General features: G+C 46.4%; 1 protein-coding gene across 3 annotated transcripts in view; it reads left to right on the top strand.

Annotated features, from left to right (window-relative positions):
* LOC149351081 (uncharacterized) overlaps positions 1–1,822 on the top strand; it is a 48,496-nt gene extending 46,674 nt beyond the window's left edge. For all 3 annotated transcript variants that reach the window (XM_089580304.1, XM_089580305.1, XM_089580303.1), the window contains one exon: positions 990–1,822. In XM_089580304.1, the coding sequence (XP_089436430.1) occupies positions 990–1,291 (302 nt within the window). In that variant the 3' untranslated portion in view covers positions 1,292–1,822. The remainder of the gene's footprint in view (positions 1–989) is intronic.
* Positions 1,823–13,419: the final 11,597 nt, after the last annotated feature.

The raw sequence follows: 13,419 nt of genomic DNA, 5'->3' as shown, positions 1-13,419 counted from the left end.
GGACCTGTTCTCATCTGTTGACGCCCGGGCGAGTTGGAACGGTCGCGCCGCTGCTGCTTCTCACTGTGCGCACCACGTCGCTGCTCGCGGCGTACACAGATACAGTGAGAAAAGAGCATCAGTTTATGCTGTCTACGTACCACGAGCATATGCACGCTTACGTACGCTAAACGCAGGCGCATTCCCACATTTAGTTCAGCGTATGCTAGCATAGACGCAAAAATAAACTCAGCCTCTAGTGGCGCCATCTGGTTGTCAAAACGGGAACCATTACTGTCAACAAACCGACTCTCTTAGGCCTAGCAGTGGCAGAATCGTCACTCTAAATAAAAAATAAAGCAAATTTATCACTTATACGTTTTCTTGTAGGCAAGTTGAGACGAAGCGAAAGACCGGTGCCCCATTTATGACCAGTGAACAGACAGAAAAAGGCAGCAACGACGAGAATTCAGTCCGAAGCGAGGGGTCCGGCTTTGAAGGGCGCCGCCATGTTTGTTGTCATTCGAAGCAATGCTAGCAATCCTGGGCAACGCTCGAAGGCCCTCGAAATCTCAATAGAGTTCCGGGCTGCTCCGTCGACTCGATAGACTATTGACTCTATGGCCTTTCAAACTGGCCGTGTAGTAGCACTCGATCGCCTTCGAGTCGATAGACTATCGATTCGAGGACCTTCGAAATGCCCGTGTGACAGGGGTATTACTTTTTGCTTCTGCATTGCCAACCGTGTATGAGTACTGAGGCCTTCATCAGGCAAATCAGCCTTTTGCCTCAGCTCCTCTTTCTATGGAAAGAAATAAATTGAATTGAATTGAAAACTTAAGCAAATTGTTCATAATTGTTCATCTGTCAGCAGATGCTCTGCAAAAGCCATTCCTTGGCTTGCACAATTAGAACAGGCATAAGATATCTGCCGCCTGCTTGCTATGCATGCATTTCAAAGATAAAAATTGCCACTTCCACCTTGGGACTCGCTTGTTTTTTCAATGCAGGTAATGAGGTAGTACAGTACACACCAAGCCTGCTTGACTTGGGCATTGAAGAGGACTTACCATTTCAACCTGTTGACGAGTTCCTGTTGTCTGATGATGAAGTCCCAAGCAGTTCATGCACAACAAGTACTGCTAGTGGTGAATCGATAAGCAGGCCCAGCTCACCGGTAACTTCTGGGAAATGTTCAAGCTTGCAGCAAGCATCTTCCTCCCTCAAGGCAGCTGTGCAGACTGTGCCGTGTTCTGTTGCGGAGAAAGGAACTTCGTCAGGCAAGAAACGTCGTGGGAGTAGCAAAGAGTGAACTTGACTATGTTATGTACTTCGAGGGCAGCGTGTGAACATGTTCTTTGCACACCCACGGGATCCGGTTTCACTCAGTACCTAGTTTTTCACACTTTTGTTGGTACCCCAAGTATTAGGCACATGCACAATACAGGTAATCCTAACAGCACAAATTACTTGGTATGTTGTGCATTATTTATTACCTGAATGACAGAGCACAAGTAGAATATAATTTTCACTTCATTTTTTCTTAGATGGCAGGCAAACATTCCTTGTTCTGCCTCACTTTGGTCTTTGTTGTGTTTATTTGTCACTTTTTGACATTTTTGATTGACTAGGATCTGCACATATGCTATTAATATTATTAGATCAGTATGATGAGCAGCAGTGGAGCTGAAGGAAAAGGTTTTTCATTGTCGTCTTTGAATCAAAATCGCAAATTTTTCACCTGGCTTGAGCATCTAACCTGGCTACACCTGTGTACTTCTGTGTAGTGGAGTACTGCACTATAGACTTACAGACAGTAAAATAAAGTTTTTTGTTGACCGTGTTGTTTGCACCTTTCTACTGATGTTTAACTTTCAATCCACAGAGTGGAACTAGATTTTTTTTTTTCAGTGTTCTTGGCCACTCATTCCTACCACATGATTTAGAAATAGTGACTTGTAATCCACTACTGCATTCCTAGTATCAATTAAACATATTTGTGTTTATAGTTCAAGTGGATTAGAATTAGGATGTTGTGTACATTCATAACCAGCTAACAATATGCATCTATTCTGTATATTTTTGAAAAAGATTCAGAACTTTCGAGTTTTGAGCATTTTTGACGACCATGTCAAGCGAAAATGGTATATTTTTGAAAAAGATTCAGAACTTTCGAGTTTTGAGCATTTTGGACGACCATGTCAAGCGAAAATGGGGGAGGAGTTCGGCGCATACAAGGAGTGAAGGGAGGGGGTTTCCTGAAATAAAGTTGACATATGGCATCTCATGATGGCCGGTCAGCTAGCATAGCTGTTTAACCAAGGAAACGAAGTAGCAATATTGAAGCACAGATCCTTATTTTGAAGACCTGCGGTAGAGAGGAGACGGGGTGGGTAACAAAAAAAAAATAGTTGAGGGAGGAGACTAGAGAAACAAGGCCGGCAACCACAACTGGCGCCATGCACAACAGAGTGCCCTGCTAGCTGAATCTGGATGCATGCGTGCATGAGCTATGAACGGGTTTCTGAAGGTCAACATATTCAGCAGAAATCTGCCTGGTAAATCACAGCAACTTTGTTCGATGTCTAAAAAGCCTTGGTCGTTTTGCCCGGTGGAAGTCCATCGACACTGTAGTAGGTTGTTGATTTTGTTAAAAAAAAAATACAGTTAACTTACCAATGTGTCGGTAACCTTGGTGCTTCTGAAGAGAAAAGTATAATAAAATGCATGAACACACACACACTGCTTGGTGAGAAAAAGAAAAAAAAAGGGAAAAAAAAACCAGCACGTGATGGTAGTAGAAAATAAAAAGATTGAAAAAACACTTCACTGACCCCACAGTTACAGAAGTCCACAGTGACAGTGCATAATACTTCAAGTAGTCTGGCTGAACTGGGTAAGTCTAGAAAAATCCTATGCACTGCTGTGCGTTTCTTGCGATTCCCACGAGAGAAAAGGATCTCCCGAGCATCTTGTAAAGGCAGGCCTAGGTGATGCAGCATACATTTGTTTTATTTCATGTGTCCTTGGTCTGCTTCAGCTTCGCACAGAGTCCCAATCGGAGACTGAAGGCGGCCTACCTTGTAGCCAAGCAGGCGTGCGTGTGCGGTCGGTGTGTAAGCGGCACAGCGTGGAGGTCTTAAAAGCCACCCGTCCTCCCATGACTATATAGACAAGGCTCCTCTATTTAGAGGCCGGGAGAGAGGGATTCAGAATGGCTGCGAACAGGGGCTATGTGCTGTCTATGGTCTTTGGCGGTGTCGGAGATGGCTTGTAACTTGTAAGTATGGACCGAACTGGCGAGATTACCAACTTGGGATGCAACCCATCGAATGGCAGCGTTGATGCCAGCTAAAAGATGCTGTTGCCTGGCACTGTCCACAGGGCCCCTGCGTCCGAGACCCCCTCAACGGCTCTGCTGAAAAAACCTCGAGCATATTTGTGAGTGGCCTCGTTTCCTGGGACGCCTGTGTGGGGCGGGACCCATACCAGATCCACTTCCTTCCTGTCGTTTGGCATCATGCCAAGAATTTTATATGCAGTGTTGGAGATACGTCCCCTCGCGAAGTTGCAAAGGGCCGTTTTAGAATCACTGGGAATGGAGGTGTTGCTTTTCTGAACGATCCGTAGTGCTATGCGGCCTCTTCGGCATCTTCCACTCGTCCTGTGACCACTGTAGCCGCTACCCTGTGGGAGATCAATGTTCACCGAGCTCACAGCGAAAGCGTCTTTGCATGCAAGACTGTATTCTGCCGCACGGCCACACTACCATCCCCTTGGTACTTTTTGCTTAACCTCTTCGCCCTGGCCCTTATCCAGCCTTCGTGACGATCCGCTTGCATGTTCTTGGGGAGAGGTTTGACCCGAATGCGTTCGCGCTTCCCTATCTGTAAAATTGTCTGGCTGTGCCTAAGCAGTATGCAGAGCCCCGCCTCAGTCTGCCAGAGCCGCTGCTCTTGCGATGCGAGTTGTGCCTCAGGGAGGTCTTCGAGGGTGTTATGGACCCTGAGAGGCAGAATTCTTGTGGTGGAAGTGTTTCTGGGGAGGCCGAGAGCCTCCTTGTGCGTACACCTGCCTTATCAGGCAATTCAGCTTTTCACTCTTGGCCTTCTTGAGGTCGTCACGCGCTTAATGCTGTATGGTCTGCTGGACCAAGGTTCTCAACCTGTCCAGTATCTAGATTGTATAAACATCCCAAACACCCGTATCATGTCTACCTCCGGGATTTCGTTTCCCTGGATTTCCAGCCGTATCCTATTCAGCTTTGGTTTGCAGGCCCTTCCATTATGGATGACAAGCATTTCCTACTTTTGTGGGGAGCATCCCAGCCCTGCCCTATGGGCGTGGGCACCTACGTCAGCCGCCTCTTGTAGGGCCACCTCGATCTGCCCATTCGATCCCATCAGCGTATAGGGTGTGTCTAATACCCTCTGTGCCATCAAGCTTCCTAGAGAGCGTGATCAGCGCTATGTTGAATAAACGGGGATAACGCCAACCCCTACGGCGTGCCCCTAATTCCCAGTGGTACGTGTTCCGACTTGAGTTCCCCCATGATGAGCTCCGCAGTCCTGTCAAACAAAAAAATCCTCGTAGGTGTGTCGCCCTGCGTAGTTGCGAGAGGTTGTAGAGTACTGCCTTGTGCGTGACATTATAGAATGCTTTCTTCAAATCCAACTCCAGGATGCCTCACGTACTGTGGCCATTTCCTAGAGAGTTATCATCGTCATGAGCTGCACTACGCCCACTGCGGGGCAAAGGCCTCTACCATGTCTCTCCAATTAACCCCGTCCTTTTCCAGCTGTGGCTACCGTATCCCCGCAAATTTCTTAATCTCATCCGCCCACCTAACAGTCTGCCGCCCTCAGCTACGCCTGCCTTCTCTTGGAATCCACTCCGTTGCCCTGAAGGACCAGCGGTTATCTCGCCTTTGCATTACATACCCTGCCCAAGCGCATTTCTTCTTGATTTCCAATAGGATGTCGCCAACCCACATTTGTTCCCTGACCTACTCTACCCTCTACTGGTCTCTTAGTGTTACACCTATCATTTTCCTTTCCATAGCTCGCTGCGTTGTCTTCAAGTTGAACCCTTTTCGTTAGCCTCAGTTTTTCAGCCCCATAGGTGAGTAGCAGTAAAATACAGCTCTTGTATAATTCTGTCTTAAGGGATGTTGGGAAACTGATTTTTGTGATCTGAGAGAACCAGCCATATGTGCTCCACCCTATTCTTATTCTAGTTATTTCTCTCTCATGATCTGGATCAGTGGCCACTATCTGCCTTTAGTGGACGTAATCCCTTACCACTTCCAGCACCTCACTGCCAATTGTGAACGGCTGTTCCCTTGCTAAACTGTTGAAGATTACTTTAGTTTTCTGCATGTTAATTTTCAGACCCATCATTCTGCTCTGTCTAACTCATTGATCATGCTTTGCGGTTCATCTCCTCAGTGGCTTAGATTCTCCATTAACTCTTATCCCCAACTGTTCCCAGTCCAGGCCTCGGAACATCTCCTGTAAGCAGGTAGTGAATAGCATTGGCTAGATCGTGTCTCCCTGCCTGACACCCTTCCTTCTGATAGGGCTCTTTTAAAGCAAAAGCTTTACTGGCCTAGTCAAGCCATGGTAATCGGCGCCACTTGATTTGTTTGGTTTGTTTTTGAGAAAAGAAAATGGCGCAGTAACTGTCGCATCTTGAGGGACACCCGAACCGCGCCGTAAGGGAAGGGACAAAGGAGGGAGTGAAAGATGAAAAGAAGAGAGAGGAAAGGAAATGGCACAGTATCTGTCTCACATATCTTGGTGGACACCTGAACCGCGCCTTAAAGGGGAGAATGAGAGAAGACATGTCACGTGGCTGCCACACCTCCACCGCTCCTCCACTTGGTCAAAGTGTGGCGCCGATCACCCTTCCTTATTGGAATTTTATTGACTTTATCGAGGATTATGGCAGATGTGCAGTCGTTATAGATCTCTGCCAGCATTTTCACATAAGGATCTTCTACACCCTGGTTCCACAATGCCTGCATGACTGCTGAAGTTTCCACGGAGTCAAATGCTTTCTCGTAATCAGTGAAGGCTATAGCTATATAGAGGTTGGTTATATTCTGCACATTTCTCTATTATTTGATTGATAGTGTGAATATATTCTATTGTCGAGTATCCTTTACGAAAGCCTGCCTGATATTTGGCTGATTGAAGTCTAAGGTTGTCCTGACTCTATTAGGAATTATGTTAGTAAATACCTTGTAGGCAAGTGACAGTGAGCTGATCGGTCTGTAATTTTTCATATCCTTGACGTTTCCTTTCTTATGAATTAAGATAATGTTAGCATTCTTTTAAGCTCCTGGTATGCTTGAGGTCATAAGGCATTGCATATATAGGGCGACTAGCTTTTGTAGCGCAATCTCCCCTCTGTCCTTCAACATATCTGCTTGTTACCTGATCCTCACCAGCTGCTTTCCCCCTTTGCACTGCTCCTAAGGCTTCTTTACTTTCTCTTTCGTTACTCGCGGAATGTCTCATTGCTGTGCGCTACTGCTTCTGTCATTAATGCTCTTATTACATTGGCTGCTGTATAGATTTGTGTAGAACTCTTCAGCTACTTTAACATCTTATTCATACTGCTAATGACATTGCCCTCTTTGTCTGTTAATGCATACATCTGGTTTTTACCTATGCCTAGTTTTCTCTTCACCGCTTTTAGGCTACCTCCGTTCTTTAGAGCATGCTCAATTCTCTCCATATTAAACTTCCTTATGTCGGCTACCTTGTGCTTATTTATTAACTTTGATAGCTCTGCCAGTTCTATTCTCTCAGCAGGGTTGGACGCTTTCATGCTTTGGCATTTCTTAATCAGGTTTTTCTTCTCCTGAGATAGATTGCCAGTATCCTTTGAACTATCCTACCGCGTATACTTCTATTACGCACTCCATCATGATAGCTATGAGATGATCGTCAATTGTTTGAATATTAAGGTCATCTTCCGCAGTTAAAACTGAATATCTGTAGCGATATTCTGAATTCCTCTACTTTCCCTCTTACCACTAGCTCGTAATGGGCTTCCACTTCACTAGTTTGTTCCGTTTCCTCTTCAAGGCTACGCTAATTCGAGACCTTACCATTCTGTAGTTGCTACAACGCACCTTTACAAGGACCTCCACATCCTGCACGATGCCAGGGTGAGCTCATAGTCTGAAGTTTCATTTCATTTTTAGCGGCGATGGCATTATCAATGACAGGTGGCAGCGATGGTGTAGTGGTAGAGCATCTGCTTCACGTCCAAGAGCACTGGGGCTTGAATATAGGTGCCGTGCAATTCTCCACCGGGTTTAGAAAAAAAGCAAATAAAAAAATGTGTCGATGGAATTATGACCAGAACCGACAACGCACTCCCTCACCAGAGCAGGATTTGGCCACCCTAGTGTAGTACTTGTCCACAACATTCTATGAACAAACCAATTAACCTTCGGCCCTCAATCCCCAGTAGCTACGGAACAACTGACCAAGACGGCGGTCAGGCCTGTGACACAGCAAGGGTGTTAAGGATCTCTGGCTCCAGACAGGTCGCCATTGGAAACTGAACCTGGCAATGTTTAATGGTAGAACCTTATCCAATGAGGCTAGCCTAGTAGTGCTGTTCGAGGAACTAGAGGGTATTAAATGGGATGTCGTATGGCTTAGTCGGGTTAGGAGGACAGATGAGGTGCATACAGTACTAAGGGGTGGGCACGTACTGTGCTGTTGTGTCTCTGACTGCTGGCTTTGCAATTGTATCGTTGCGCATTTATTCCTCGAGCTGTACATGCACTGTTATGCCATCCCGCTAGGAACTACATAATGTAGGGCAGAGGGGGACGTGAAGAGCTGTCTTGTATTTGGAGTCAACATTTTTTTTTCGGCCAGCGAGGGGTGCGAGTTGGGGGCTAGATGTATAGACCAATATACAGTATATATTGCGGGTTATGATTTTTGTAAAGCTTTTTAGGACGTGTTTGCAAAATCTTCGCGTAATTTATGACCCCCTTTCTGAAGCCATAATTTAAAGAAAAAAGTGTGAAAATTACGCAAGTAAATACGGTATATTCACAAGTAGTTGGGATATGCCCTGTCTAAATACAGCACAGCTCTGCGACCGCAGCTGTCAGGGTCCATTCAGATATCATTGTGGAATATATTGTTGCGGGAAATATTGTTGTCTACCCGCTTCAATATTGTCCACACAGTCGAGTTCTGCCTTCTCCCAAGGTGCTAGCCAGAGGCTATAAGGTACAGCCATGTGCTGCGGCTTCCATATCCGAGGTACGACTACATGTTGAATGCAGCCTCAAATCGCGATTTCTTACAAATGTGCAAACGATGCAGAAGATGTCTTCCAGCTGCTGTTTCAGTGTCGCAGGAGCTTTTACAGCAGGCGCTGCGAGGCAAGTATAGGTGCACCGTTGTGGCTCTAGCTTCCCGGTATACCAACTCTCGCTCCAGGTGGCATGCCCAGGCATACACGCAGTTCCTTCCGCGGTGAAGTGCATAGAGTTTCTCGTAGTGAGTTATACTGGCGAAAGGAGAGGCTACAAAAAGTAATCGGCTCAAGTCAAGGGATGAGTATAAGGTCAGCATGGAGTCTGGAGAGTTTCCCCAAGAGAAGCCTGTTATTCAACGAATGTAGTTGGTGGCATTTGAAACTGCTTTTAGCGCTGAGTCAATGGCAGCCTTCCAAGATAAGCTTCAAGTAATCGTGACTCATGACTCCCAAGAATTTTATTTTTAGAGTTCGCTGTAGCCTAGCTGTAGTGGCTCCTAGATAAAGTTTGACTTTGCTACCTTGGCTTTTCTTCCTACAAAAGAACATATAAGCAGTTTTTTGTGTAGAGGGCGTTAAGCCAACTGCCTTGAAGTACTAGAGAGTTTTAGACCCGCCATATGGCAACACATTACCATATTTGCCGTACGGCTGGCCGGCTACGCTAAAATGATGTTTTTAGCATACCGGAGACATATGCTGGTTTACCGGACCCTTCCTGTGCATGCGCAGTGGCATTGTTGGGGTTGGGGGGAGCCACTGTGTGTGCACAGGTCGGATCCGATAAACCAGTATACGTCTCCAGTGTGCTAAAAACGTCTACTGTTCGGTGGACATAATGGCAGCTTGAGCCAGTACCTGGATGCAGACACCCAGTTGCAGATATCATCAGCACAGATGCTTATGTTAAGACAACTTGATGTACTTGATAGGGAGGGTGGAAGCTCTGCTAATAGGACTGAAGAGAAATGGGGAAAGGATGCTTCCCTGTGGAAGGCCGCTTTTGCAAGACCTCTTGGAGCTTAATATAGCACCAGTATATGCAATCTTTTTAGCTAACCTTCTCGTAGATAGTGCAATCTCCTTGTGACTCCCATCGTCGACAATACTCTGAAAAGTGCTGCTGGGCCAACTCCATCGAAAGCTGGGCGTACATAAAAAAAATATTGCCACTGTAGACAGACTGTTGGCCTTACTGTGGTCTGTCGAGCTGATAAGATCCAGGACACTCACTGGCACTAAGTCGTTTGCAAAATCCAGTCATGCAGTTTGGGAGTAACCTGTGTCTGTCCACCGACCATTCGAGACTCGTACTGAGCATCTGCTCCATCAGTTTGAGAATGCAAGAGATGAGTGACACTGAGCGACACGATGACGACACATTTGAAGGCTTTCCTGGCTACAGTACAGGGATAATGTGGCCAATGAGCCAGGAATCTGGAACGTCACCCGTGGACCAGACCTTGTTTAGATATTCGACGAGGATGTCGCGATGGGCCTCAGGTAGGTTACATAGCATTTGGCAACTGATTTCATCGGGCTCAGGGGAGCTTCGGTGTTTACAATTGCGGAGTTCTGAGTTGAATTCTTCTGTAGTGGAAGGGCAGTCTAGCTTGCAATTTGCATGCTGATGTGTTCGGAACGAGAAGACCAGGAGTCGATAATGTGCTTTTAAACTCGTCGGTGCTAGCTTTTATGCTCACCTTATGGGCTAGCGCCGAAGACGTGAATGGATCCTACATTTCTGTTGCACGCACAGAAGTTCATCCAGTTTGCACTGGTTAGCCGAACTGTATGTGCTCGGATAAGCGCATTTATAAAATTGTATTGCATTTTACCTTGTGGGCCCTGTGAGCGGTGCAGCCGGCGTTGTGTGTGGCGGCGGGTGGCACATAAGTTTAGAAGCTTGAGGTCTGGCGTAGGGAAATGCACAGGAGGTCGGGTGGTGGTCGTGACTTATTTAGAGTGTTCAGATATTGCTGCAACTTTGTCAGTGGGCTCCTTGGGAAGACAGTTACGGTAGTAACCCCTGTTAATGACCCGAAAAGTTTTCTGCACAGAGTAGTAGTAGAAATTGTAGTAGTAAGTCTTTATTTCAGACAAAAATTTACAAAATTCGTCGTTAATGAGTAGGCTAAAGACGGTTTCCCACTTGACGCAGCCATTTGTAGTTCCACGCAGAAATGAATATAGGGAAACGGACTGAGTCCATAGCTTAAGACACCGCTTCCCACTTCTCTTGAAAGTTAGTCGAATGAGCTGTGACATCTATAGCAGATAGAAATTATGTTAGGTGGCCTGATGAGAGGGTGTGTTCCATCGTTCACGACGGCTAGCTGCTGTTTGGAGAAAGCCCTCGCAAGCGAGCTCCCTCATGTATCTTCCTTTGAAGGTCCTCATAACGAGTGGTGCGCATTCCAGTCGCCACATATGAACATCGGTAGTGGGCAGCATCCACAAATGTCCTTCATCAGATAACTGCATGGTATTAGTCCTTGGGGCCGAGCGTGCACTGAAACCACGCTCGGCACCTTCCAACGAATTTGGTTCATGCTGCTGTTACTTCAACCGTGCTGACGCAGATCCTGTACATCAGTTACAGCGTGTGGAGGACTCGACTTCCATGCTTAAATGTTGCGACAGATTGGTTAGAAAGCATCTCATAGCCACTGATGCTTTGCCTTCCAATGCCTGCTGAGTACGGCCGATCTGAACGTCCAAGGCCCTCTCCTATCCTCCTTTCTTACTCTCCCACATCGGCTATCCTTCGCGCCTGCTGTACGTCTGTAGGGGAGAGTGCCTTAATTATGTGGTGCCTGACGACGGAATGTGGATAAAGATTATTTTTGAAACATTTTCTCTTTCTTCCGTGAGGGGGCGCTCTGCATCTCAAATGATTAGAGTTCCTGTATATACTATTTGGTAGCATATACAGTAACTCTAGCACCTGCAGCACCCCGGCCCTTGCGAAGCTGCAGTCCCCTTAAGGCGCATCTCCATGGTGGAACCATCCGAGGCGCGCGAGCACAGCGTAGGAAAACACGCAACTCGATGGCCTGTTGCCTCCTGTCGCTGGTACTCGCGCTCAGCTCATGAAGGGCCGCACCGGATGCCGGGAGAACTGCGTTCCCTGATTGGTGTACACCGACCGCAAACCAGCAAGCCATTTCCGGCGCGAGTGCGGCGCAAATATCCGACATGGGCAGATATTTGCCAAGCGCCAGCGCCAGCTCGCGTCTACGCCTCATGCATGCGCAGACCGGCTCCAGCGTACACTGGTACACATGGGCGCTGCGCTCATGCGCCTCAGATGGGCCCATGGGGCTGTGCCTTCAAACAGTGCAAGAAGCTCAAAACTCAGAAAAAAGGTCGTCAGCTAGTGGTTTGCGCGCGGCCCGCATGCTGTGCCTCAACCGACAAAGCGTCTCCTTAGCGCGTCGCAACGCGCTCGCCGCCGAGCGGTTGGAGTTAATATATGTACGATTTCGGCGCCGCGTTGATAGCCGACGCGCGCTGCCTTCCCTGTTGGCTTAGTAGCTTGGTGAATTTACGGCGTCATCAACACTGTCACAGGCCCAAAGCAGCCGCGCTCTTCGTCGTCGGCTGTGTTTCATGTGCTGTCGTAACACTACATGGAATTCCTGTTATTAAATAATTAAGTGTGAGATAATGCAGAAAAAAACAATTCAAGGTCAGTACACTGAAAATTTCTGCTTCACTTATCTCGGAACACCATTTATAGACATATTTATCCAGTTTTGCTAGTTCTAGTTACCGCGTGTGAACTACTTTTCTGCTGCAAATTGGCACAAGAAAGCTTGGTAGCATATGTGCAGCTGCAGTGCAGTAGAACTCAAGAACTGTTCACAGGAATGCCATGCGTCAAGGAGACAAAATTATGCAGCTAATAAGTGCAACATGCGTAGCCTTTTCTTTGTCATTGGATGGCAACATAAATGTAGGAGCACATCTGTAAATAATGAAAATATGGAACATTGCTTACATGACACCGCTAATGTGAAACAAAAACTGCTCTCCAGTATGCGTCTGTTATAAAGGTGTTCAACTTATTAGTGCTACTACAAGAACCTTTCAGTCAGAAAGGCAAGTGATGTTCAAATGATACCTAGCACCAGATGTAAAACGAAAAATCACACCAGGGACTTCTTTTACCTTTATATGACCAAAACAGAAACTTGTTCATTCAGAAATTCTATGTCATAGGCTGCTATTCAGGCTAATTATGAGCATTAAGTAGTACTTACTAATGCATCCACCTGAGTACAGCAATATGACTACAAAGGAAAGCTAGACTGCTTTCTCAGGGACTATGGAGTTGAAGAAAAATTCGGCCTGGTTCAGGGATCAAACCCAGGACCAGTGCTTGTCTTGGGCAGTCGCTCTACCATCTACCATCTCTGCTAACAGGACACTAGCAGATGGCAGGGTGAGGACGAATAAAGCAGGAACATGCAATCACTCCATAATTATAAGCATGGCATAATTATCGTGAAATCTACTAAAGCGCGAGCAATGACGTCACTGAGCTTGTTGGTTCGTTATTCAAGAAGTGATAGTGGCAGCAAAAAGACAGGGGTGCATAGATCAGTGCATGTCCTGTCTTTTCAGTGTCCTTGTCTTCATTTTGCACTACTGGTATTGTTTCTTGACCTATAAAACAATGCCAGACAGTGTGCTTCACCTGCACATAAATCCAGCAACAATGTGCATTCATTATGCAGCGCATGCAGCAAGTTACTGCAATCATATCGATTACCACAACTCAATTTCAATGCCAGCCAAAAACATAAAAGGGGTGAGCAAGTCAAACGCCAGTCAGGTCAGTAGTGCACATCCCACAGGCCTTAATAGTACCAGCTTCTAGTGGTACTCGTTCTAAACCAGCGCAAGCAAGACAAGGACGAAAGGAAACGTACAACACGAACGCTGTGTTGTACGTTTCCTTCCGTTGTCCTTGTCTTGTTTGCGCTGCTTAAGGATGAGTACCTACCAACTAACCCAGGCTTCTACTTTGACTTCTAGTGGTATGCTGTTTGTATGCCAAAGCTTATTTTAAATATATATGAAGTTTTATTGTGTACACACCAAACTGATTGCTGTAAAACCTCGTTAATCTGACCCTCT

This window comes from Amblyomma mixtum, chromosome 3, assembly GCF_055824585.1.
Source record: "Amblyomma mixtum isolate Tamu chromosome 3, ASM5582458v1, whole genome shotgun sequence".
NCBI classification, from domain to species: domain Eukaryota; kingdom Metazoa; phylum Arthropoda; class Arachnida; order Ixodida; family Ixodidae; genus Amblyomma; species Amblyomma mixtum.
This window is presented reverse-complemented; position numbering and strand designations above follow the sequence as displayed.